Below are 26,609 nucleotides of genomic sequence, written 5' to 3' on the forward strand. Positions count from 1 at the left end.
TGACATAGTGGAAAGAAGGCCACATTGAAGCCATAGTTAAGAAGGGACTGAATGAGTGTGCCTCTAAGTCAACTACACTCTGACACATTTTGTGCTCCCAGCTGCTTAGGCAACCAAGGAGAGCACAAGCATTTTGTGCTCCTCGACAAGGAGACAATGCAGTGCCTCCACTGCCCCAATGCATTTCCTGAATGTTTTTAGCAAACAGGAAGCCTACTAATGATCAGTGGATGGCAGGCTGGTGGGAGGCAGCAGGCAGATGTGGGGTGCAGGGCTTCCCTTGTCAGTTCACCACTCCACCCCAACTTGATGCAAGGCTTTCAATCTGTGTCATAGGCAGGTCAGCACTACTCTAGGGAGATGTACTTTTTATTCTTGTTCTGTAATGGACTTCAGTCATTTCAGTTCTTTTTCTTTGATTGCCTTGATTGCCTGCCTGTGACCCACTTCTGTTTCCCTGCCACAAGGATATTTGACTAGAAATTTGAGATTTTTTACAAAAGTTCAAAACAAAGTTCAAGATTATACAAAATAATGGTGCATTTTATGACTTTAATCATTTGTTCTTAGCATTGAGTTTTTATCTGATTTGGATCAAAATAGCAACAGCCCTACTTAAGAAAGAACAAACTTGCAGAGAGAAGATCCCCTGGGCCCCCATGTATGTCTGTTTTCCACAATCTTGTATTTTGTATTGCTTAATTAGCCTTGTTTTACCAATCTTCTTCCTGTTTTTATTAGTTTTCAGGACTCTATCTTCTGTCATTCTTCACCATCCTTGTTGGGCTGGTGCTGTACTCCTCCACAACCACATATATTGCCCAAGATCCACGGGTGTACAAGCAATTCCGAAATCCTTCAGGACCTGTTGCAGACTTGCCAGCCACTGGGCAACTGGAACCTTCAGTAACGTACACCAGCCTAGGCCAGGAAACGGAAGAAGAACCTCATGTCCGAGTTGCCTGAACTCAGGCTCTTGCCACCCTTGGTGGAGTTTGTCTCCATTATCTCTGTATCATTCATAGAGAAAGGTATTTACCGGATGCAGTTACTCAGGTAGGCTGCAAGGTAGCAAATATGGAAGGCTTGTAAAAAACAAAAACAAAATACAAACTAAATTGTTTCTAAGTGTGCGTGGCAAAGAGCAGTTGACTCCCAGTCTTTTGCTTAGGGCAGTGGTTTTCAGACTGTGTTCTAGAGATTCTTCAGAAATTCATCAGGAGTACCTCAATGAGAAGTTCAGTAATGGAGAACAAGCAGTCATGAAGGTCTGCTTGCCCATGATCAAACTTCCCTTGGAATGTGGATTAATGGGCATGTTCTGGGGTACATATTCGATTTATTCAGCACTACCATGAGGCCAATAGACCTGGCCTGTGTCCTGCATGAAATGAATATTCACCCTTGAACACTTACCTGCTGCATGTTGTAAAGAATCCTTTACAACATGCAGGAGTTCCTCACCAACAGCAGACAAGTTGATATAGATAGTGTTCCTTACGGTAGACATTTTGAAAACTATTGGGTTTAAGGTATTCGTGGTTAATACCAACAAGGAGAAAACTCCCAGTAAGTCACTCAAAATGACCTGTGTAGGTGCTCAGCATGCATGCTGAAATTCCATACCCAACAGAAGGGTATTTCTGCACTTTTTGGAGGACACTTTGCTGGTGGTTTCATACAGTGTTTCAGTAAAGCCACATTTGTACAGTAGGGCTACGTGCATGCAGACACTTGTAACTGTTTTCCAATAATGGTTTGTTTTGTGCAGAAAAGGACAGCTTAGTCACAACCCCTACACCCCCAGTGCCATTTTGTTCATTCACCTTTGTTGGCTACCTGGTTACCCACTTTCTAATAGTCCTGGGAAGCCAGGGGATGGACAACTGCCAGTATTCATCTCTATTCTGGGAATAGGCTGGAAACAAACATTTAACCCTTTTTAAAAAAAATAGTTGAACATTGACCTTTTAACATTTTGCAACTGTCTTGCTGGTGGCTGAGGTTCTCTATTCAGTGGCAGGGAAATTACATTTCCACTTCAGTGTCTTAACCTTGCATATGTAAAACAGATTTCTTACTCTTTTAAAACTGAATCAGTACTTAACTTAAGAAAGTACATTTTCTATTTTTTAATAATTTATTGCGGGCTTTGTGACTTAAAGGAAGAGAGAATGGAACACTGTTTTATAGACTTTCTGTATACCAGGCTGACTGGCACCCGTTAGGCTCACCATCCAGACTTGACTAGATACAGATCGTTCAGGAAGCATTAGAAATTGTAATCAAAAATTATTATATTAGTCCCTGGTATTTACTGTGCATTTATAGATGGGGGCACTTTAAGTGAGTGATAATTATTCAAAATATTAGTCTTTTATGTTGGGTTTTTAAAAATATCAGTTACAATATTTCCCATATGGAACCCTTCTCCATTCCCAGCTATCAGAGGAAAACTGCATGTTACAGTCACCACAAAAATTAGGGTGCCTATGCTGAACTTCCTTCCCAACATCAGGTTGCATCATTTAGCACCACACATTGGATGACTCTTGGGAATCACACAGTAAGTTTTCCTATCTCCTATGCTAGTAAATACTGGTAAGCACATGACTTCTCAGAGTTGGCCAAGAGTCATATGGTGATTGTTGCTTAGTGACACACCTGTGGTGGGAGATGGATGGGAAATGTATTACTTTGATGACAAACAAGCTTGACCCATAGTGTGGTGCTAAGGGTTATGAGTTGCTTTCCCTAACCAACCTTTCTTTCTGATTTCCATTGTTCTGTGACTCACCCAGTGAACTAAACTGATTAATTCAAACTTGACAAAATTGTCTTCTGTCCTGTTACTGTCAGGTTGAGTGGGAGCACACAGCTGTTATTTTTTCTTCCTGTCCACAACTTTGCTTCCCTCAAGAACTCATTCCTTTCTGTAACACATATGCCCCCCCCAACCCTATGAATATCAGTTTTAAATGCACTTACTGGAAGATCCGTTTTAAGTGGGATAAAAAAAGTGCATATCCGGAGGTTTTCAGGCTTGAAGTTTTTATACACATCACATTTTGGTGATACCAGATTATATGTCAGAACACACCTCTGGGTGCAGTACCTCTGAGCATAAGGTTCAAACTGCATGTTATACACAAATGCTTGTACTGAAGCCTCATTCAGAAAAAATAAAATCAAGCTCTTGTAAATTTAATTATAGGACCAGCAGCAGGAAATGCAGCCCTTAATCCTTTGCCCACCAGCAATCTTCTTCTCAAAATCACACATGCCTCTGTGTGATCCTGACCCCTTGTCTACCCTTGTCACATAAAGGGTAATTATTAATTTTAGGACCCATTCCAAGTTATTTCTGTGGTGTAGGATCTACTGCTTTCCATGCTGTTTTGCTGATATAACCACCCCATAGGAAAAGTGTTGGAATGAGAACTAGGTGAGCACCACGATGTTCACTCAAAAAATCAGTTGAACCCTTTGAGCATTCCTATAAAATGTCAAAAATTCCAGTTGATTCCCTTCCTTCCTAGCAAGTGGTAGAAAAGAGGATTTATGGGGCCTCTTGTTGATTGCAAATGAGACGCAGAGCATAATTTCAGGCTGGAGTTCAGGGAAGTTGTATTATAACCCTATGAACCCTTGTCAGGAGAAATCACTAAGACCATAAGTTGCCCATCAGATTTCACCTGTGTTTCTGGGAGCTTCAGCTGTGTGCTAACCCTGTCTCAGGATGAGGCTTTTTTTTCTCTTGGGGGGAAAAGATATGAGGGACTATCAGAGAGGGCAAGGGTGCAGCATGAGTTTCAGTTTGAGACATACCTGCTGCTGTTGCAATTCGAGCAGTGGTATCGGTGCATTCAAGCACCTTCGCATTGAATTTTCACCCATCTTTGATTGCGTCACCTCCCAAGATGACATAGTTCCCAGTCCAACAATGAGGATTTTAAGTCTATTCATATGAGTGAGCTTTAGTACCCCTGACTATGTGCTGGATTGCAACCTGGTTTTTTATCAGGAGAAAGAGCAATAATGCATATGTCAATCCACAGATATCTGCAGTGTCATAAGCAAAGCAAATCCCGAATACGCTGTTGCCTTTTTCCATAAGACTGAAGACACTTCCATTTCTTTTGGCTTGTATAAATGTTCATCCTTCCGTAGGAGCTCAGCCAAAAACAAAAGCATCATTGATTTCTCTAGAGCACTCTCTTCTTTAAAGAAAGGACAGCTAGCTGAGCCTCAGTGATAGGAAGCCTTTCAAGGGATTCCCTTACAACAGAAGAATCAAATAACTCCATTGTAACTTAGTCACCACACTGCTAACCGTGGGAAAATATTAATTTACCTACCTCAAGGGGATGGGTGTAAAGGGGTGAGATGATAAAGTTACTGCATTTCCCCAACAAGTTTGGAAGTGCCAAGTATTATTATAAACATGTTCCTATTTTCTTAGCACTGGAAAATATGGGCTTTGCAGTACGCTTGAGGTAACAGCTACATTTTGTACATGATGACACTGTTAGTTGAAATCCATTATCCTGAAAGTTACTGATCTTCATTGTTTGCCATTTCTGGAAGGAGGGAGCGGTTAAAAGCACTGTTCCTGTGAGAAGCAAAAATGTACCATGTTGAGCATGGCCTGGCATGGATTTCAGGAGCCTAAATTTCTCTTAAGGAGATGCTTGTCTACACTCGGGCAATGCATGCAACTAGTGGTGTGTAGAGAAAAATTGTGACACATTACCTCATCAATGACAGTTGGATACGTCTGTAAAACCACATTGAGAGTAGAGGATAGGAAGACCCAATCTTGCCTCTTCTGTATAGGAAAAAGTTGAGATTGCATTGAGTATATGGTTCGACACCCCCTCCCCCACCTAAGCCATATGGGGATGTCTTGGTTTATCTGTGGCAGAAATCCAGTATCAACCTTTGTGGGGTGATAGTTGGATTGAGGCAATGGTCTTATGGACTGACAGATGCCTTTTTCCTCAGCTTAATTATTAAATTTTGCATACAAGAAAAATGTGTGACAAAGGGATTCCAGGCCAACCAATAATGGAGTCCTTTTGTAACTAATTCCTTCTGTAACAAACTAACATATTCTGCCTTGCATCTAACACTAGTCCTTTAGCTGGAAAAAGACAGGAATTGTTACTAAAGAAGGCTGATGTCTTTAAAATCTTTATAGATGGTTATCTATAAAGGTATGAAGTAGGACCTACATCCCAATTAAAAAAAACACAACAATCATATAAGGTTAACTTTCAAGTACTGTGTGTAGGATTGGGGAGTTAGGTGATTATTTTCACAGTTGGTGCAGATGTCTTTCTTGAGGGCCTACACTAAGGCTCAGGCGCTTCTTATCTCACATTTTTAACAATGCTTAATGTATGCGTAAATATTGGTTTGACAACTCTGCTCAAGCCAATCCTTACAGATATAAGCCTCAATCCTGAACATACTTAACATGTGTCGAAGAATAGGGTTTACACAAATGTAAATATGTTCAGGAGCCGGGCCTTAATTGTTATCTCAGGTTTCAAATCAGAAGTCTGTCGGTGGGGATCACTCCCAGTCTTTTTTGCTACCTTTTATACCAATTAAATACCTTTCTCTGAGTCTTTGTCCCATGTTTGATCTTAACAACTTCTTGAAGGATTTGCGTGTTTTATTTTCTGCTTAAACGTTCTTTTTGCATAATTGTTTTTGAGGACTTTTCATATTTATTTTGTAAGCCAAATCTTCTTATAGGTTTTTTTTTTAAAAAGAAAAGCTCATTTTTATGACACTAATTTGTAGATTAAACAGTCAATATAAACACAAACCAGATTGAAGGCATTTAGCAGTCAGTTGGCTGATGAATTTTTTAAAATCAAAACGGGGTTATAGTCTATATAGTTGGCTACAAAGTTGCCATCTTAAGCCATTTTTCTTGGATATTGTAAGTAACTCCATTGTATGGGGGGGGGGAGAGAATTGGAATGCTCAGAAATGCACTGTTCACTTAACCAAACCATGTGTTCATGCACATGTCACTGAACACGTGAACCTTTGAAGCTGCCTTACACTGACTCACAACCATCAGTCCATTTAGCCGTATTCTGCTCTGGCTGGTAGCAGCTCTCGAAGGTCTCAGGGAAAGCTCTTTCCCAGCCCTGATGAGCTCCTTGAACTGGAGTTGCTGTGGTTTGAACTTTGGACCTTCTGCATGCAAATCATGTGCCCTGATACTGAGCTACACGCCTGTAATATTATCCAATACCAGGTCAGTTGAATTGTGGAGGTGGCTAAATGGTCTTATCTCCAGTTAAAGATCTGGATTGCCTCACTGTGTGGGCCTCATAAAAAATACTAGCATAAATGTATAAGATGATACAGCCCCAGTAGGAATGGGCTATAAGAAATGTTGGAAAGATACTTTTCCTAGTAGTCTGATTTCTTGCCATTCCAAGCACTGCAGTGGACACCAGCAAAGATCTGTCCAGCGAATAGCTACACCTCCAGCTTAAAAACAAGGACTCTATCAGTACTGCAGAGATCTATTCCTGGAATTAAAATATGATCCACTCTCCTGTTGGTGTTGAGTGGGTATCAGCACGATTACTCAGCCACTGAACAGAAACTGTAGTGGACGGTTTGTCTTTCTTCAACCTACAGACTATTAAAAACACAATCATCAATCATGACTGACCAAGCAATTGACATTTTGCACCACTGTGTCCAATGAAGACGTTTCAATGTATAGTTTAGATATTGCTAACTTGTGCCATTAACATTTTTGACAAGTGTGTAGTATTTTCTCTTTTTTTAAAAACCATTTTAGTATTCTTGAGCTAGCTATAAATGAAAATTTTACCCCATGGGTAGGATTTTAATTGTTAAATGCCATAATAAAGCACACTAATTTTGACACTTACAAATGGAAGTAAGAACCAAAAATGAACAATGTCCAACAATGTTCACCAAGAAGCTGAACAAATTCTCCTCTGTTTTGATATTTGCATGCTCTGATATGGACTGGCTGTGGCAATGTAATGCCTGTATAATGTTTTGAAATAAAAATAAATAAATCCTTTATGTAAGCCAAGCTGGTTTTGGTGTTTTTGTCCTGAATCAGAAGGAGGCAAACATCCTGAAAGTATTAGAAGACCCCCCTCTTTTGGGGTACAATGAAATGATAACTTCTTCATAAGGAAGTTCTTCCTGCAAGTAGTTTGTTTTCTGCCTGTATAGATTGAGATGTTTTCAATATGTAATTACCTGTACACTTTCATCTCTGTTGTGCCCCACGTGTGCACCCCTTGAGACATTTGTCTCAGCCTGTCTGTGGTTTCCTAATTGTTAAATTAACCTAGATTTTTTTTTTGTAAGATGTAATGTACTTTCTTAGCAGTTAGAGGGAGCTGATGATTTTGCTACTGAACGCCTGCTAGCCCAAAGGCATTCTTTTAGTGGAAAAAATCCAGAAAAAGCGTTGGTATACTTTTTGTCCCCAAGCTCGAGTGCAGGGCTCTAATCACTCCACCGAAGGAAAGCTGCACTTGTAAAGATGGCATGGAAGAACGTTACACAGTGGGGCAAAAGCACTGTGTTCATTATGCATCTTATCTGTTCATTTAGTACAGATAATTGAGAACACTTCTAATCATTGAGTGATGTTTGGTCCTACTAAAAATTTCTCAGTATCTTCCTTTCACCCAAGTACAAAGTTGTTGTAGCTTCTGTAATATTCTTTTGATGCTCCCTATCTAAAATGTACTTCGCCCAATCCTGATAACTATGACAGGTTTATGCATCAGGCTAGTATTCTGGCTCTTTGCATGAAAGCTGGGGCAAGAGAATTCACTAAATTTCTCTGTCTATCCTGTCTAGCTTACTGTACAGCAGGTGGAAAGCTACATCAGATAGCAAGAATGTCAAGTTAATACTTTTTTCCCAATTTTCAGAAGTGCAGAAACCAGAATGTTTAGGGTCGAAATACAGATAAAAGGTGTGCATCTCTTTTTGAACCAACTTTTGTTGGTGGAAGGGAGGGGAAACTCTGAAAGCTCTCATGTGTAAAACTCTTTCATCATGAAAAATTGACAAAGCAAAGGCTGTACTTTTAAATGTCTGATAAGATGGAAATTGTGCAAAAACAACCACTGGACATTACCACTTCAAATCATATGTGATAAAAGGAATCAGCAGCTGAAGTTATTTCAATTAATTTATGTCCATTTACTTCTTGGGAAGAGGCTGGAGTTTTAAATGAAAATTCCTCAGGCAAAACAACTAAAATGGACATTCTGCTTACTTCTGTTTTAAAGCACACCCTCCTAGAGACCTATAGTGAAAAAGAAGAAGGAAATCAATTTCTATGCTGGTAAAATACCAATGCACCAATCAAGTGCACCAATCAATTCTTTGCTTACAGAAGGCATGCTGTACTTGCAAAATACCTAACTCAACGCATGAAATCTCCTGTGACACCTCACTGTGGTTGCATGCTTGTGGGGGAAGCTATGCAGGGAGAAAGTAGATGTGCTGATCTGTGCTTGTCTCAGGTGATGCACAGGACAAAGTGATTCCAGAAGCTCTGCAGTGTGGTGAGCCATTCTGTTCTCTCTGAGTGAGAGAATCTGACCTTAGATGCAGAAATCTATTCATATTGAGCCCCCCTCTGAATCTGCACATACAGGAGAGGTTGCCGCAGCCCCTTTGCCTCTTCCACTTACAGTTTTTGCACAGGAATGTTAAAATTGTATGTTCAGGACTGCTACATCAATTGGATAATTTTATTGCATACTATATATTGTTGGAAGGCCTTCTGCAATGTACAGATTCGTGTTACTTCTTCCAACCAAACGTTACTCAAAGTCTTCCTCCAATATTTTTTTTTTCCTCTCAGCACTATTGATATTCTATTGCATCTTCTGGCTGGAATCTACCTACCTGTTTTTGTCAGCTTAAAAATAGAGGCTTCCTGGAAGTAATTATAAATATAGCTTTTCCTGGAAGTAATTATAAATATAGCTTTTCTTGGAATAATCTAATCTCCACAAACAACAGGCCAGAAGGATGTTGGCACTTTTTTGTTTATTCTTTGAAAATACAAATATTCCAATTACTGAGCATTTTAAGGATTGTTTTCCCCCCATGCAATGTACTTTAACCATTTGTTAAGAACTCAAGCCCACAATCAGTTCTTATGAAGCAGAGAAAGAAGCAGACTATAATCAAAAGTAGCTCCATTTGTGGTCTGCAGGCTGAGGCCTTTGCAAATAGGGGAGAAAGACAAAATAAATAAAAAAATCTTGTACTAAAACTAAAAAATTCAACTCCATGGCACAAGCTCATACAAGTGTACTTACAGAATTGTATGCAGCTTTGTGCTGGATCCTACATAAGAACATAACAGCAGCCCCACTGGATCAGGCCATAGGCCCAACTAGTCCAGCTTCCTGTATCTCACAGCGTCCCACCAAATGCCCCAGGGAGCACACCAGATAACAAGAGACCTCATCCTGGTGCCCTCCTTGCATATGACATAGCCCATTTCTAAAATCAGGAGGTTGCACGTACACATCATGGCTTGTAACCCGTAATGGATTTTTCCTCCAGAAATTTGTCCAAGCCCCTTTTAAAGGCATCTAGGCCAGATGCCATCACCACATCCTGTGGCAAGGAGTTCCACAGACCAACCACATGCTGTGTAAAGAAATCTTTTCTTTTGTGTGTTCTAACTCTCCCAACACTCAATTTTAGTGGATGTCCCCTGGTTCTGGTGTTATGTGAGACTGTAAACAGCATCTCTCTATCCACTCTGTCCATCCCCTGCATAATTTTGTATGTCTCAGTCATGTCCCTTCCCAGGCGTCTCTTTTCTAGGCTGAAGAAGCCCAAACGCCGTAGCCTTTCCTCATAAGGAAGGCGCCCCAGCCCAGTAATCATCTTAGTCACTCTCTTTTGCACCTTTTTCATTTCCATTTTGTCCTTTTTGAGATGTGGCGACCAGAACTGGACACAGTACTCCAGGTGTGGCCTTACCATCGATTTGTACAACGGCATTATAATATTAGCCGTTTTGTTCTCAATACCTTTTCTAATGATCCCAAGCATAGAATTGGCCTTCTTCACTGCCGCCGCACATTGGATCGACACTTTCATCAACCTGTTCACCACCACCCCAAAATCTCCATGGCTCTGATCCTGGCTCAGGATCCAAGATCCGGGCTCTGTTGTATCTTGGCCAGCAAGGATGGTAAACTAAAGCTGAAGAAAATTCTGGCACCAGGAGATATGTATTCTCATCTAATTTACCCCCTGCTAATTGGGCAAAGAGGAATTTTTTACAGTGGTGTTTCTTCTAATTAGCAGGGGGACTACAACTGTTTCCATTTATCCCAGCACTGTGTCTCTGTCAGTGGCTGGAATAGGCCTAGCGATTTGGTCGTTTTCTGTAGAATACTTAAGCATCCAGAAGAACCTCTGGCTGAATGCCATGCCCCTTACATGGTAGATGGACCTTGCCAACAGTCTACCATTTTGTGAAGGCACTCTGTGATGGCAAATATGTCTGTAAAGGACTGAAGGGAAACATATTCAGTCTCCTTCCCAAAAGGTGATATCATTCACCTTGCATACACATCCAAAGCAGCTGTGTTGGCCCATCCAGAGGCAGGTGGGACCATCTCTCTCTGCCCATTCACCTCCGCTATGGCTGCTGCTGCTGCACCTCCCACTCCCTGAGTTAGAAAAAGAAGAGCGGTCTGAAGCAGAAGAGAAAGCATGGAAGAGAAGAGAGCTATGAACTAGACTAGAGCAGTGGCGCTCTCCCACTGATACTCTTCTGCTTCACCTCCCCACATCCAGTCCAGGTAGTGGGAAGAGCAGAGGCTGACATATCACCAACTAAGGGGAACAGCATTTGACACAGTCTGAGTTGCCAAAAGGTCTTGACCCAGCCCTTCCACTCAGCTTGTACAATCCAGACCATTGTATGCCACAAGTGGCAAACTGTCAATAGCAGGGTCAATAGCTCCAGATGACTTCTTAACTGATTGTTGCCATGTTGTTTATTTGCAGCAGTTTTGTGAAAATGTTGTTCAGGCACTTCTAACATAGCAGCCAATGACATTTCTCCCTCCCCACCCCCACCTTTGTACAGTTTGGGACAGAACCATTGCATTTACCTTACAGAAGTCCTTGACTGCTTCTTAAGAACATAAGAACAGCCCCACTGGATCAGGCCATAGGCCCATCTAGTCCAGCTTCCTGTATCTCACAGCAGTCCACCAAATGCCCCAGGGAGCACACCAGATAACAAGAGACCTCATCCTGGTGCCCTCCCCTGCATCTGGCATTCTGACATAACCCATTTCTAAAATCAGGAGGTTGCGCATACACATCATGGCTTGTACCCCATAATGGATTTTTCCTCCAGAAACTTGTCCAATCCCCTTTTAAAGGTGTCTAGGGTAGACGCCAGCACCACATCCTGTGGCAAGGAGTTCCACAGACCTTAAACCCTTGCCAAAAATGGAGCAGCTCCATGAGCATCAAGTGAGTTTCCCTAAGTACTGTACATGTTAGATGCACAGAATAGTGCACTATCTAGGCTGAGGAACTGAGATGCACAGGGGCAGAACAATGACACAGGTAATTTGTGGCAGTGTTTCCATTCAGGATGGACCCTGCATATTTAATACTCGTTCTTTCCAACACCATCCAGCTTCACCAAGGTCTGATTCCTTGCTGATTTTCACAGTAAACAGGCAATCAAATTTGCATGTTCTTAAAACCATTTTCTAAATGAAATTATTGTAGGGAAGAGAGAGTCTGGCCTAATCAAAACACTAATCAAAACAGTTGTCTTATGTGGCTCACGGTGAGCTTTTGTTTCAATTCTCTGATGTAGCTTTTGGCATTAAATAAGATTTTTAGAAGTTAAAACAGGTCAGACATGCACTGGCTGATTCGGTATCTGTTTAACGTCTCAAAGGCTTTTTTTTTTGTTTTGTCTGCATGAATTAAAAAGTAGGGAAAAGAAAAGATAAATTGTGGAAGAGGGTGACAACTTGATTCTGTTTAAGGCACTGGTTCCCAACCTATGGTCCAGGGACCACTGAGAAGTGGTCCAAGAGGTCTCTGGAAAAAAAATCACTTTTGATCACTTGCAGCATCTCTCTGAGTGTGCAGTTCCCTACGGACCATCAGAGAGGTCAGAGAATGGACGGCCTGCAGCTGGCAGCAAAAGCAGCAAATCACAAATCTTCTCTATCAATAATAAATCTCTAATAAATCTTTTCTAATTACAGGCAGCCCACATTATCCGTGGGTTTGGTATCTTGTGGATTTCTTCATCTGCGGGTTCCCAAACCCAAGGTGCGCGCCAACCTGGAGCCTCTGAGAGGAGCTGTGCTCCCCTCACCTCTGGAGGCTCTTCTGAAGCTCGCAGAAGCCATGTGCATTCACCCATGGCATCTGCAGGTTTCAGAAAAGTCACCAGGCTGACTGGAGCTCAGCTCTGGGTTCAAGGGGGGTGCGGGAAAAAACCACAGGTTTGGAATACCTGCAGTTTTCCTTATCTGTCGGGGTCCCAGGAATTCAACCCCCGTGGATAATGAGGACTGCCTGTATTACAAATTTAAATGTATTTTTTGTGTGCAGGATTGGAAGGTTGCATGTGGTCCATGACAATTCCAATTTTGGCCTCAGTGGTCTGCAGTCTCCTAAAGGTTGGGTACCATTGTGTTAAAGCTAGTAGAACTTGGGCTAGCTGCACTTCTCCTTATGTTTAGCATTCCCATGACCATCACTAAAGAAAAGCTTACCAAAATAAAATGAAGTCACTTTGGAGCTGATGTCCTGTTCGAGACTCCACTCCAGGTGGCCTTCAGCAAGTCACTTGCAGCTGTAACATGAGGATAAGAATACTTACCTTAGATAGCATCAAGGTTATACCAGTGCAGTACGTTGTATACTTGAAAGGGCTGAGCATTATTCCTTTACTGGTTATCAATGTACACAGCACTTTACACAGAAAGAGAGAACAGGTCCTGCTCCTAGAGTTATAATTTAGATATTAACACAAAGTCAACAACAAGGTGTGGGGAGGCAACAGAGCTAAGGTTAAACAGTGGAAGCATATGTGATCGTTTCAACTACATGTATTGATGGCCCAGTCCTACCTAACTCCCTGCACAGCGATACTCACAGGGATTCCGCTGTATCCTGTGGGGGAATTTTGTCTGCTGGAGGTCTCCTTGGGGTAAAGGGACATTTGTCCCCTTGCCCTTGGGTAAGCCCCAGCAGCCGCTATGGGTCTACTCAAACCTGTGCCAGCTCAATTGCTGGCGCAAGTCTGCATTGACCCAGTAAGGCGAATCAGGGCCCAGAAAAGGGGTTGGGATTCGCTGTGTGCCGCCACAACCAATTGTGCCCCTCACAGGCCTGATCCGCCCTCCTCCCCACCCCTGGAACCACCTCATTCCACCCGCCCCAGCCCTGTTCCACCCCCACCCCACCCCCAATATGGGCTTGCCTGCTTCAGCTGATCTCCATTGATCTGCTGGCATGCATGCAAAGATGTTATGGTTGCTTTGCAGCAGCAACATGCGTTCTGTCAGTAGGGCAGCCTATTAGGATTTTAAATTATACAAATGGAAAGCACAAGCAGCTTACCTAGTATAATAGTTCACGGTATACTAAAATATAGTACTGAAGTACTAAAACAATCCATTATCATACCCCTTAAATGGAATAATCCAAACAGTAGTCAAGAGCTACCCAAAACCATCTCAGAGCAGAAAGCAAACCTAAATCAACAGAAGGCGGTTTGAAACCAAAAATGCCAAGAGAGGATGGGCTGATTTCAAGTGGGAAGGAATGCCACAGGCTGAGTGCCACAACAAAGAAGGCCCTGTCACAAACTGCTGCCAGCTGTGCCTGCTTTGGCAGTGCACAATGGCAATGCAGCAAAACACTCTAGGCCTCGCCCTGATACAATGGGTGGATTCATGTTGAGAGAGATAGTCTTTCAGTATTTGGACCAAACCGTTAAGGATTTTATAAGTCCAGGCAAGTCAGCCCCTGCTAACTGGTTAAGAGGCACTTTTTCAAGTGGGTGCTCCTCTTTTAGAGTGACTGGCCCACCTCACCCCTGCAGTGTCTTTTCTAGTGGCTGTCTGCTGGGGTTCTTTTCTATCTTTTTAGGTTGTGAGCCCTTTTGGGAACCATTGCTCTATTGATTTTTTTCTGTAAACCGCTTTGTGAACTTTTTGTTAAAAAGCAATATGTAAACACTGTTAATAATTATTAAGGTTTTATAAATTTTATCACCAGAAATCTGAATTGTGGCCAGAAACATGCAAGCAGCCAATGAAGATGATGCCATAATGGTTTGGCATTATCTCAACCCCTGGCACAGGGCCAATCCTATCTAACTTTCCAGCACCATAATGCATATGCCATAATACCCAGCCATAATGCAGCCCTGAGGTAAGAGAACAAATGTTCACGTACCTTGAGGAGGTCTCTGTAACTGCCTCCCCACCACAGGATGCAGTGCACACCCCCATTGGCACAGCTGCAGCAGCACTGGAAAATTAGATAGGATTTGGCCCACAGTCAATAACTTTACAGTTGATTCTCTACTGATTGCTGTGTCTGATGAGTCTTCGGAGGCAGCCCCATGTAGAATGCAGTACAGTCATCAATCCTAATGTCTGCTTGAAGGTAACCATAGTCAGATCAACCAGGTGTGAGTGATTCAGCTGATCCAGGTGTGACATGTTGGCCTCCATTTAAAGAACACTCTTAAATTATTCTATGAATAAAGATAGTCTTGCAACTTCTTTGTGGTTCGAGGCCTGCAGCTTGCCTGTAGGAACTCATTCCTAGGGTAGAACAGGGGAATCTGTTCTGCAAATGATGAGCTAATGACAAGTACTTAGTTCTTCAGAAGGATTGCCAAGGGGACTGTGTCTGAGCTGCTTGCTCTCCATTGTTTGTGGGACAGCCATCATATGGTAACAGTTTTCAGGGGCTGTTTTGGGCTGCTCAGAGAGTTTTGAGCTGCACATGTTTGATAGTACTCTAAATAGAAAAGTCTGGGAAGGATCAGCTTGAGCACAATGATGGAGAGAAGACCTTTTGCTCTGCTTACACAGACACCCAGAGAAGTTACTACAGTATATTTAAAACAAATGCAAGTGCTGAATTCCTTTGACTGGAAATGCTTGGAATGGTTTAAACATTCGCGATAATGGTTGTCACTGGGGGAAAAGAACATTTAGCATTTAGATAAAAGTGGCTCTACTAAGCATCCACAGAGGAGAAAAAGTTCCTCCAAATGTACTGCAGTTCTTTTCTGTCTGCTGCATAGTTCCTTGAGCGGCTTTTTAAGAATCTGAGATTTGAATCATTCCTGTGCTTTTCTGATCACTGCTAGCTGTGCTTTCAGGCTCCTATATGGTGTGTAGAAACTGCTATCTTCCAGCAGATGCCTGCACTAGTTTTGCTTTTGTTGAGGACACTACTATGTGAATAAGAACATAAGAACATAAGAACAGCCCCACTGGATCAGGCCATAGGCCCATCTAGTCCAGCTTCCTGTATCTCACAGTGGCCCACCAAATGCCCCAGGGAGCACACCAGATAACAAGAGACCTCATCCTGGTGCCCTCCCTTGCATCTGGCATTCTGACATAACCCATTTCTAAAATCAGGAGGTTGTGCATACACATCATGACTTGTACCCCATAATGGATTTTTCCTCCAGAAACTTGTCCAATCCCCTTTTAAAGGCATCTAGGCTAGACGCCAGCACCACATCCTGTGGCAAGGAGTTCCACAGACTGACCACACGCTGAGTAAAGAAATATTTTCTTTTGTCTGTCCTAATCCGCCCAACACTCAATTTTAGTGGATGTCCCCTGGTTCTGGTATTATGTGAGAGTGTAAAGAGCATCTCCCTATCCACTCTGTCCATCCCCTGCATAATTTTGTATGTCTCAATCATGTCCCCCCTCAGGCGTCTCTTTTCTAGGCTGAAGAGGCCCAAACGCCGTAGCCTTTCCTCATAAGGAAGGCGCCCCAGCCCCGTAATCAACTTAGTCGCTCTCTTTTGCACCTTTTCCATTTCCACTATGTCTTTTTTGAGATGCGGCGACCAGAACTGGACACAATACTCCAGGTGTGGCCTTACCACAGATTTGTACAATGGCATTATAATACTAGCCGTTTTGTTCTCAATACCCTTCCTAATGATCCCAAGCATAGAATTGGCCTTCTTCATTGCCGCCGCACATTGGGTCGACACTTTCATCGACCTGTCCACCACCACCCCAAGATCTCTCTCCTGATCTGTCACAGACAGCTCAGAACCCATCAGCCTATATGTGAAGTTTTGATTTTTTGCCCCATTGTGCATGACTTTACACTTACTGACATTGAAGCGCATCTGCCATTTTGCTGCCCATTCTGCCAGTCTGGAGAGATCTTTCTGGAGCTCCTCACAATCACTTCTGGTCTTCACCACTCGGAAAAGTTTGGTGTCGTCTGCAAACTTAGCCACTTCACTGCTCAACCCTGTCTCCAGGTCATTTATGAAGAGGTTGAAAAGCACCGGTCCCAGGAGAGATCCTTGGGGCACACCGCTTTTCACCTCTCTCCATTGTGAAAATTGCCCATTGACACCCACTCTCTGCTTCCTGGCCTCCAACCAGTTCTCAATCCATGAGAGGACCTGTCCTCTAATTCCCTGACTGTGGAGTTTTTTCAGTAGCCTTTGGTGAGGGACCGTGTCAAACGCCTTCTGAAAGTCCAGATATATAATGTCCACGGGTTCTCCCGCATCCACATGCCTGTTGACCTTTTCAAAGAATTCTATAAGGTTCATGAGGCAAGACTTACCCTTACAGAAGCCATGCTGACTCTCCCTCAGCAAGGCCTGTTTGTCTATGTGTTTTGAGGTCCTATCTTTGATGAGGCATTCCACCATCTTACCCGGTATGGATGTTAGGCTGACCGGCCTATAGTTTCCCGGGTCCCCCCTCTTTCCCTTTTAAAAATAGGCGTGACATTTGCTATCCTCCAATCTTCTGGTACCGTGGCCGTTTTGAGGGACAAGTTGCATACCTTAGTCAAGAGATCTGCAACTTCATTCTTCAATTCCTTAATAACTCTTGGGTGGATGCCATCAGGGCCCGGTGACTTATTGATCTTTAATTTATCAATGAGGTCTGAAACATCTTCTCTTTTAACCTCTATCTGACTTAACTCCTCGGTTAGGAGGGGCCGTTCGGGCAGCAGTATCTGCCCGAGGTCTTCTGCCGTGAAGACAGATGCAAAGAACTCATTTAATTTCTCTGCCATCTCTAAGTCTCCTTTTATCTCCCCTTTCCCTCCCTCACCATCCAGAGGGCCAACTGCTTCTCTGGCTTCTAACATATTTGAAGAAGCTTTTATTATTCCCCTTAATGTTGCTGGCCATGCGTTCCTCATAGTCTCGCTTGGCCTCCCATATCACCTTCTTACATTTCTTTTGCCACAGTTTATGTTCCTTTTTACTCTCCTCATTAGGGCAAGACTTCCATTTACGGAAGGAAGCTTCCTTGCCCTTCACAGCCTCTCTAACTTGGCTAGTTAGCCATGCGGGCACCCTCCTGGATTTAGTGGAACCCTTCTTTCTTTGCGGTATACACCTCTGCTGGTGTATATAAGAATGCTTCTGATTGACAGCCATCCTTTTGAGCCATGTCTGATTTTCCTTTAAATAAAGAATTTCTTTATTTAAAGGAAATTGTCAGACTCTTGTCTGACAGACAAGACTGTCAAGACAGACAAGACAAGACAAGAGTCCAGACAGACTCTTAACAATGGGCAGTGTCTGTCTGGATAAAGTATGGATACTTGCATGGATCAAAAAAAGTCTGTAAGCAACAGTGAACCAAGTAAGACAAGCCTGCACAGCAATTATCTGTAGCCAATTTCATCTCTTTGACTTTCTGAGATCTAGAAAGTTCTGGGCGATGGTCTTTGTCTCTTGCACGGTTCAGAGTGTGTGTCATTTGTACATGGCTCATTTTACGCCTTTCAGGGACTAAATTTTTTTCAACATCTCAGATTGTAGCATTTTCACTTTGGTCCTTAAAAAAAAAAAAAGGCAACAGAGTGGGGCAGAAGAAGGAAAGCAGGAGAAGCACTGTCCCACTTCTGCTTGTCCTGGCTTACACCACAGTATGTGGTGTTTTTTCAAAAGAGCAGAGCAGTATCAGAAAGAGGAAGCTGCAGGATGGGAGGTGGGTGGCAGTGGTGACGACAACAATCCCTTTCTAGTCTCAGCCATAAAGAGGGTGGCTGCCATCTTCACTTCCCTTTCTCCTCACTCATGGAGGAGGTGGGATTCCACCATTATCTTCTCATTTCTTTCTCCTCACTTGTACAGATAAAGGTGACTGGGTAGACAAAGCTAGTGACCCTCACCACTGTAACCATTGTTGCTGCTGCTGGCTCTCCCCTGAAGTGGGGATGGCATCCAGAGGGGTGACTTCAGGTTCTATTGGGCCTGCCCCTTCATATACATTTCCTCAGCCTTTGGTAACCCACCCTGGAAATAGAATTGAATGGTGATGATGGTGATAATAAGTATCTTTGGAACAAGATGCCAGAAAGTGCCACACAGTGAACCCTATGATTCCATTATACTGAAGGGAGACCACCACATCACAGAAACTAATGTAAAGCTTAATGTATATAGCAGACCTTGGTTATGATACTAGAATGTGGTAGAATCTGAGGACTGACTGGATTGACTTTGTTCTAAATAGTGGAGAGCTCCTTACCACAATATTGCTGTGGTGTTAGGGAAGCTGGAGCCTGACTTAGGGGGAGTAGTATCTTGTGGTTGAATTTCAGCACAGCCCTTCCTGCTCGCCATTTTGCTGCTCAATTGAATGGCGGGGGGATTGGTATCTATCCACTGCCACCAACCCAGGCTGGGGAAACCAGGTAGAGGGTGGCTATCTAGAAAGAACCTCCCAGGAGAGCACAGAACCCCATGGTTCCTGTTTGACATTTAATTGCAGTATTGGTCAGATGTGGCAACACACTGAATGTTCGGCGAATGTTGACTAGGCAGGCAAGGAGTCAAAATACAGTCGAGTTATAACATACTGACAAGAAAAAGGAATTAGGAAGGGTTGGAGAACAAAATGCCTGGGTGGTGGCAGAGTGAGAGAGATGGACAAAAATGGATGCAGTAACTAGTAATGCCAAGTGGGGATGGGGTGGGTAGCTGTGTTAATAGAAAAGCACACAAAATTCCAAGGTATCGCTGTAACAGGAAGTTTACAGGCTGACTTGAAGTGGCAAAACAAAACTGGTAAAAAAAATTAATTCCCTAAATATCTCTAGCTAGAAATACAGTCCCAATTACCAGCTACATATGCTGTTCCAGCAGTGCTTACTGGAGTATAAGTGGGATGCAAGGGCGGGCAGATGCAAGGGAGGGCACCAGGATGCGGGGTCTCTTGTTGTCTTGTGTGCTCCCTGGGGCATTTGGTGGGCCACTGTGAGGTACAGGAAGCTGGACTAGATGGGCCTTTGGCCTGATCCAGCAGGGCTGATCTTATGGGTGTGCCTTCTCCAAACCGGCAGCTAGTGCCAGTGACAGACCTAACAAAACACACTCCCAAGCATTCTTGTGCTTGATCTTAAGAAACCCGATAATGTCAGAGGATTACCAGTTGGATGAGGAGAAACCACTCCATTCCACACCTTGACAAGTGGGCTTGTCTGCCCAGTCGGTGAGCACCTGCCAGTCACAGCAGGAGGGCTTGCTCTTGCCGCTGATGAAGCCCGGACAGTATTTACATTCTGCCCGTATGGGTGTTGAGAAACAAAGAACCTCAGAGGACCATCTAGGATACCAAGTAGCCTCTTTGGGAGACTCTGAATGGTAGAAATGTAAAAAAAAAAAAATGGGAGGAGAGAGAAGGGGGCATTTATCACATATAGGAATATTTTTCTTTTAAAAAATATTGCATTGTGCTTTCTCACCTCCAATCTGATATGAATTCTATATGAGATGAATGCATATTGAAAATGCAGTTCCCTCTACTAATTGTTCTAGTCTCTAGGAGATATTATAATTGCATTCATAGAACTTCAGCAACAGAACATTTAATTGTTTAAGAATATCTATTTGCATCACAAAATGTCTCTCCCCAAGGATAATTATGTGTCTGAATAGGGTTTGTGTGTCTGTGTGTGTGTTTTATTTTTCGAACATTGAGTTCATAAGTACATGTCCTTCAATGAAAATGTAGAATGCCAACCAAAATGAGACTTAGCTTTTCATTTGTGATTATTCAAGCAGAGGATTTATCTCTTAAGAAGCTTGTGAACAGGATGATTGGTTGTCCAGCAGACATTGCTGCTTTTAGCTGAAGTTCCAAGGCAGGTTTAAATATGTATCAGACAGTTTCTTAATCGTATGAATAGCGAGAGCCACTCTAAATATCAGTGTTGAATTATTGTGGCAAACAAAACAGAAAACTATTAGAAATTTCATTTCATGAATTTTTACATGCAGTTTGTCACTACGGATTAAAAAAGTTAATTCATTACATTTTGCAGGAGTATTCTGGGCCCAGCCAACTGTATTTGAAAATATATATCAACCTTATATATATATATAACACCTCTTGTCGTGGTGTTAATGCAGCAGATGGCAACCAATGTGAGATTGCTTTGTGCTTTCCACTTCTATGGCAGGGCGTCCTGTGTTGAAAAAAGTAACTAAGGGCACAATCCTAACCCAATTTCAAGCACCGACATAAGGACAATGTAGCTCCGAGATAAGGGAACAAGCATTTGCTTACTTTGAGGAGGGCTCTGTGAGTGCCACCCAACTGAAGATTGACCCACATGTTCCATTGGCACAGCTATGCCAGTGCTGGAAAGTGGGTTAGGATTTGGGCCTGTATCTAACCTGTCTGAATGGCTTCTCTTGAATTATTTTAGAAAATAGACACAGTTTGTAAAGTGGTTGGCAAAACAATGTAGCCACTGTGCAGGTAGAAAGGCAGCAAATGCAGTCCCATAGCAAAAAGAAAAGGCATTCCTTGGAGAAGTGACACATCAATAATGATGGCAAAAACAGTTTTCCATTAATGGATGTCAGTATATATGGAAAGCCCCTGGAAGTTTATTTCTCTGGCTGCAATAACCAAAAATAGTAACAGCAGCTTGTTTTGTTTGCACGTTGTGGTTCTGAGCAAAGCATTCCATCTGTCTGTGGTTGGAGACAGAGCCCTAAAGAAAGCTGGACCAATCAGGTTTTAAATGTGTAGGCACCAGTCGGTTGCTCCATTCTACTTCTCTGCTTGAATATCTTGAACAATAAAGAACCCCTCTGCAACCAGAAGCAACTGAATAATTGCGAATGTCAAGGTATATCAGGTGAGACGTTGCAGTTCAGTCTTCATTTGGTGGAGTTGGGTTGGGAGAGTGACCAACTTGAGAAGATCACCTTATATTCCTAAGAATGTACGACACATGGAAGTGTGACAGTAAGGTAAGTTGTGCTTAAATTCATACAGTTCATATATAATGAACGAAACCTCTGGTCTTACATACTGTGATTTAGTCTGGCCTTTTATATCTTGAGTTTGTTTGTGAACATTCCATGTGATGTACCATTAAAGAATGGTTTATGGAACATTCTAAAGCAGTGTTTCTCAACCAGTAGTATGAATACCACTGGTAATACTTGAGGTGGTGTCCAGTGGTACCCATGGCACCGCCAGACCTCCTCCACCTGGCAGCAAGACCAGCAATATAATGTGACAAGCAGCAGAGCTCCAGCATGCACTTTCCATGCACTTGAAAAAACCCTCCTGTTCTCCCTGAGCTTCTTACCAGTGTTTGCATCTGGTCTCCCAGTCTGGAAGTTACTGCCTGGCAATGGCATCATCACCAGTTACTTCTGGTGGTATTTCTAGTAGGTGGCCCACGAGAAGTGGTACAGTGGGGGACAAACATCGAGAAACACTGTTCTAGGTGACTTCAGCACCGCAAAGTTAAAGTAACGCTGATACTAATAATTCCATGCCACTTGTCTGAATCATTCTTAACATAAATGCTAACATATGGCAGGGCTTTCTTTCTACAGTACCTACTTAAGGCAGTCTTTTCTTATTAATTCAGAAATGCCTTAATTATAACTTAAGGATCTGTTCCCATAAATTGTCTCTCAGACTTCCTGCTCTGTCTCTCCTTTCCTGCCAGTGGTAATGTGTGAGAAGGAGCAAGCTCCCAGCTGTCCCTTGAATATTAGTGTCACATATGCAATTCCTAGCACCAGATCCCTACATTTCGGCACTAGCTGACATGGCATTGCTAGTAGCAGGCATCTCCCCAAAATGCATTTGTACATATGCCCTGTCCCAGGGGCAAGCAATTCATAAAGCAGGAATAACTCCATGTAATTAATTGTTGAGTTGCAGATAGCTACTAGCTGCAGGCCCCAGAGGTGGTGGCATGAGTCAGCCAGGTCAGGCCCTGGCCAAGGGCCCCTGCCAATCAGAGGGCCACCTGGCCTGACTGATAGTGCCCAATGCACTAGTAGGGGGCAGGTGAAGGGTGCCATGAACCCCAAGACAGACTGTTACTTCAGGCCCCCCAGCAGCATTGCATGCTTTAATGCTGCCGAATCATCACTCTTTATATAAGAATACATGAATTGATACTCTAGAATAGGGGTAAGGGTGGTGGTAGAACACATAATTTTCTAATGTCTGCACATGATAAATAAAGGATTTGGCTGTGGGTCGGGACCCGATTTTTGGTGGGTTGCAGATCTGAAAAGCTGATAGCTGACAAGGAACATATATTGAGCCTTATTGAAACTGAAAGGGAGCAGCACATGCACTTTTACTTGTGAGTAGGTGAATGTGCCTTGTTCCTGTTTGAAGAGCAGGATGAGGGGAATGCAATCTCACCAAAATGGTCCCAATCCTATGGAGCTCACCAAACGCACCAGAAGGCGTTGTCCCCACCATAGTAAAACAGAGACTTGAGCAGTTGGTAAATTGAAACTTTTTAAAAAGTCTTGAAAAACCAGGTCGATCCCAACAGAGTGTCATTTTAAAGAGTGAGTCCTGGTCCTAAATAGTTTGGGAACCGCTGTATTACCTTTCTAGCCCATCTTGCTGTCGACGTGGAACTCAAGATGACATACATGGAGTTCTCAGAAAGTTGCCCATCCAGGCACCAACAAGACGTAGACTTGTTTCTCTTCAACAAAATGGTTGCATCATGTAACAGCCATCCATCCCATTATCTCTTGGGTAGCTAGGCCTATGCAGCAGTTTCTGGGCAGCCCCCTCCTATACATGTACACCAGTGTTAGTCAAACTGTGAGACTCCTTAGGGAGGCACCAGGAACTCAAAAGGGAGGCACGGGATGTCCTCTTGCAGCGATACAGTCACACCCCTGGGCAGAATACGAGCCTGTCTTCTGCCCGTCTTCTGCACTTTTTTTAAAGCAGAAGAAATGGGAGTTGCTCAGCTGCTCCCTCCGAGAGTGACTGCAAGAGTGGCTGCTGCCGCCCCACCCTCTTCTCCCTCCACTCCGAGGCTGCCGCCTTCTGTGTTTGCTGCATGTTGCTTCCAAAGCTCTTCCACTCCAGCCCCCATCTGGCAAGTACCAAACATGCTCAGCCTGTAGTCCTTAACCCTCCTTGATCCTTGTCTGGTTGGTTCCTAGTTCCCAGCCTGGGATCGCTTCTCATCAAAGTGAAATCTCTCTTTTCAACCCCCTCCCTCTTCCACTCCACCCTTTCGATCTCCAAACCTTCCTGCTTTCCTCCCCCTCCCCAAATAAAACGCTTCCTATTTTACCAGTCACCAGGGGTCTTAAAGTTGTTTCCATGCAGTTGGCAACCGGGGGGGGGGGGGGGGATGGGACAGAGAGAAGCACACATTTTCCTTGGCCAGGAGCAGAAAAAGGGTACTGTTTTTAAAGTGATTTATTAATCTTGTTGTTTGACTGAAGAGGAGAGGCTGTATTTTTAAAGTGATGAATCTTGCTATTTGAAGGGAATACTTATCAGCCATTGATGAAGTGATTGCCAGCCCAGTCTTAGCCACACTTTCCTGGGAGTAAGCCCCATTGACTCTAATGGGACTTACTTCTGAGTAGACATGCATAGGCTTGAACTGTGCATCTCCTAGTATAGGAGACAAATCAGCTTCCTAACCAAACCCTTATCAGCTCTGATATATTTTCATGGTCTATTTTTGTTTTCCCCACCAGCTGCTGGAAAAATTGAATTTCATTAAATTAATAAAGGTTTCAATACTATCCAAGGAGAATGGGAGAAATGACTAGTTGGATTGGGGTCAACAGGGGTGTGTGTGTGTGTAATGTTGGTCAGACTGGTTGTTCACAAAGTTCATTTGATAAAACAATTCTATTGGTATGCTTACAAACTTAAAAAAATGAGTCTTCCTGGACCAGACAAAATCTACCTACTCCAGGATCCTGTCTCCAACAGTGATCAGCAGCTGATCATTTATAAAACATGTATATTGCTGTGTATTAATAATATATTTTTAAGATCTGCATTTAATTAATGATATGATTAATATAATTAATAATATAGTTAATATTTCTGGCCACTTCCTGTTTAATGATGTCACTTCCAACCCTCAGGAACATGATGGGGAGTCATGACCAACAGCCAAGGGAGCCACTTGCCAGAAAAGAAGAGTACCACTGATGTACACCTTTGAACCAGGGTCTTTATTCTTCACTGTCCAAACAGTTTTACATTTTCCAGATTATCCATTTGGGAATTCAGTCTGTTGTATTGAGATTCATGTTGATGAAGACAGTCACATAACCATAACCTTTCCTGGAAATGTTCTTCTCAAAATTCTTTATTTCTCTAGCAATAATTAAAATCCACCCTACTGGAAGCATTAACTAACACCTCAAAGTGTTTGAGCTGCATTTTTGTTCTCAGGTTTTTCTTGTTGGGAATGTTGAGGATCACTAGGAAAAATGTGTTCTCTACTGAAAATAGTTGGCTACCCAATATCATTCCCTGCACTTCTGACTTAATCATTGCAAGAGCCTTTTTCTACCACAGCAGTTGATGAGTCATTGAATTATTGTGCCAATAGTCCTTCAACAGGCTTTCTTGCCACTGATGTGCCTGAGTAATGAGTCCTGTGACTTGCTTGCTGGAAAACCATACCATGTGTGTAACTGACTGTTCTGCTTTTACAAGATAACAAAAGGTACCAGGCATGAAGCCAGACAACTGAGCTGCTAGCAGAGGAAAATGATAGTGTCTGGAAAGCTCTGCTCAAGCTGGGGGCAGGAGAAGAGATTGACCTATTTCAACAAATAAGTCCAGATCAATGCAAGCAGCAGAGGTTGAAGGAACCTCTGAAGGATAAGGTGTATAGTCGGGGGGGGGGGCGCTATTGCACCCAGCATTGCTTCTAGTTGGTCAGGAGGTGCTTTGACCAGACATGCCAGATATGTGGCTGCCCCAAAAGGAGTAGCTGGAAACTACAGAATACCACATCCAGGCTGTCTTCAGTTGCAAAATACAAGGATTATTTTGTTTCCCTGTTGTTTGATCATCGCTGATTCCTTAACCATTACTGCATAAAATTCAAAAGGACTGGTTCAAGGACTGGTTATAAAGTCCTGTGTTTCCTTCTCTCATGTGAGCTTGTTAAGATCATGCTCTTTGTAGTTGACATTGGTGGTGACATGAATCAGGGCTTTTTGACAGCAGCAGCCATTTTCAGTCTTTTTCAGCTCACGGCACACTGACAAGGCACTCAAGTTGTCAAGGCACACTACTAGTTTTTAATTACATTATTATGTTACAATTAATTTAATTAATATAACTAACGGCACAAGCCCAACCAGGTCTACTCAGAAGTAAGTCCTATTTTATTCAATAGGGCTTACTCTCAGGAAAGTGTGGTTAGGATTGCAGTCTCAGATCATTACATGACAATGAAAGAAATTCCCGAGAAGCTTGGAGAGGGAGGTGTATGTGGTTTCTGGAAAGGTTTTGAAGCAGGTCTGTTCAAACTGTTATCAGTTGATATGCTCTGATATGCCAGGAGGTGTTGGCAAAGAGAGATGAGACTGAGCATACTGGAGAAACAGGTAGGGGTGAGGGGCAGTGAGGAGATGTGGCTGAAACAAGTGCAGGATTCACTAGGGTGGGGGGGAGAGAGAAAAAGAATGGGAGGCAACTGGTTTTGAACTTTGGAAGGTGGGGAAGAGGGAGGGGTGGGGAGGGGCAGTCAGAGGGGTTTACTGCAATTATGATGGGGGGTTGTGTGTGCAGGGGGGAGGAGGAGGTGGGGGGAAGAAAAGCATCACTTGCCTGCTCATTTATTCAAGAAAGAGTGTGACTAACCAAGCCTCTGTATGTCTACTCAGAAGTAAGCCCCATTATAATCAATGGGGCTTACTCCTAAGTAAGTGTGGATAGGATTGTGGCCCAGTGCACTTCCTGCCAAAGCCTTGCTGGGGAGGCAACACAGGGAGGGTCACTGCAGGCAAGGAAAAGGGT

At 43.0% G+C, this 26,609-nt stretch overlaps 1 protein-coding gene and 2 long non-coding RNA genes across 3 annotated transcripts in view; 2 read left to right on the forward strand and 1 right to left on the reverse strand.

Moving 5' to 3' along the window:
* Positions 1-7,092, forward strand: part of SLC35F1 (solute carrier family 35 member F1) — a 257,867-nt gene extending 250,775 nt beyond the window's left edge. Inside the window, exon 8 of the mRNA XM_066613772.1 lies at positions 742-7,092. Coding sequence (XP_066469869.1) covers positions 742-966 — 225 coding nt within the window. The 3' untranslated portion in view covers positions 967-7,092. The remainder of the gene's footprint in view (positions 1-741) is intronic.
* Positions 1-23,766, reverse strand: LOC136639541 (uncharacterized). The gene is made up of 4 exons (XR_010793697.1): positions 23,194-23,766; positions 12,828-12,907; positions 4,754-4,828; positions 1-1,061 (listed from the first exon to the last, which is right to left on the reverse strand). It is a non-coding gene; the product is annotated as an uncharacterized lncRNA (long non-coding RNA).
* Positions 21,013-24,994, forward strand: LOC136639535 (uncharacterized). The gene is made up of 2 exons (XR_010793696.1): positions 21,013-21,574; positions 24,716-24,994. It is a non-coding gene; the product is annotated as an uncharacterized lncRNA (long non-coding RNA).
* Positions 24,995-26,609: the final 1,615 nt, after the last annotated feature.

This window comes from Tiliqua scincoides, chromosome 1 (assembly GCF_035046505.1).
Source record: "Tiliqua scincoides isolate rTilSci1 chromosome 1, rTilSci1.hap2, whole genome shotgun sequence".
Lineage (NCBI taxonomy): Eukaryota > Metazoa > Chordata > Lepidosauria > Squamata > Scincidae > Tiliqua > Tiliqua scincoides.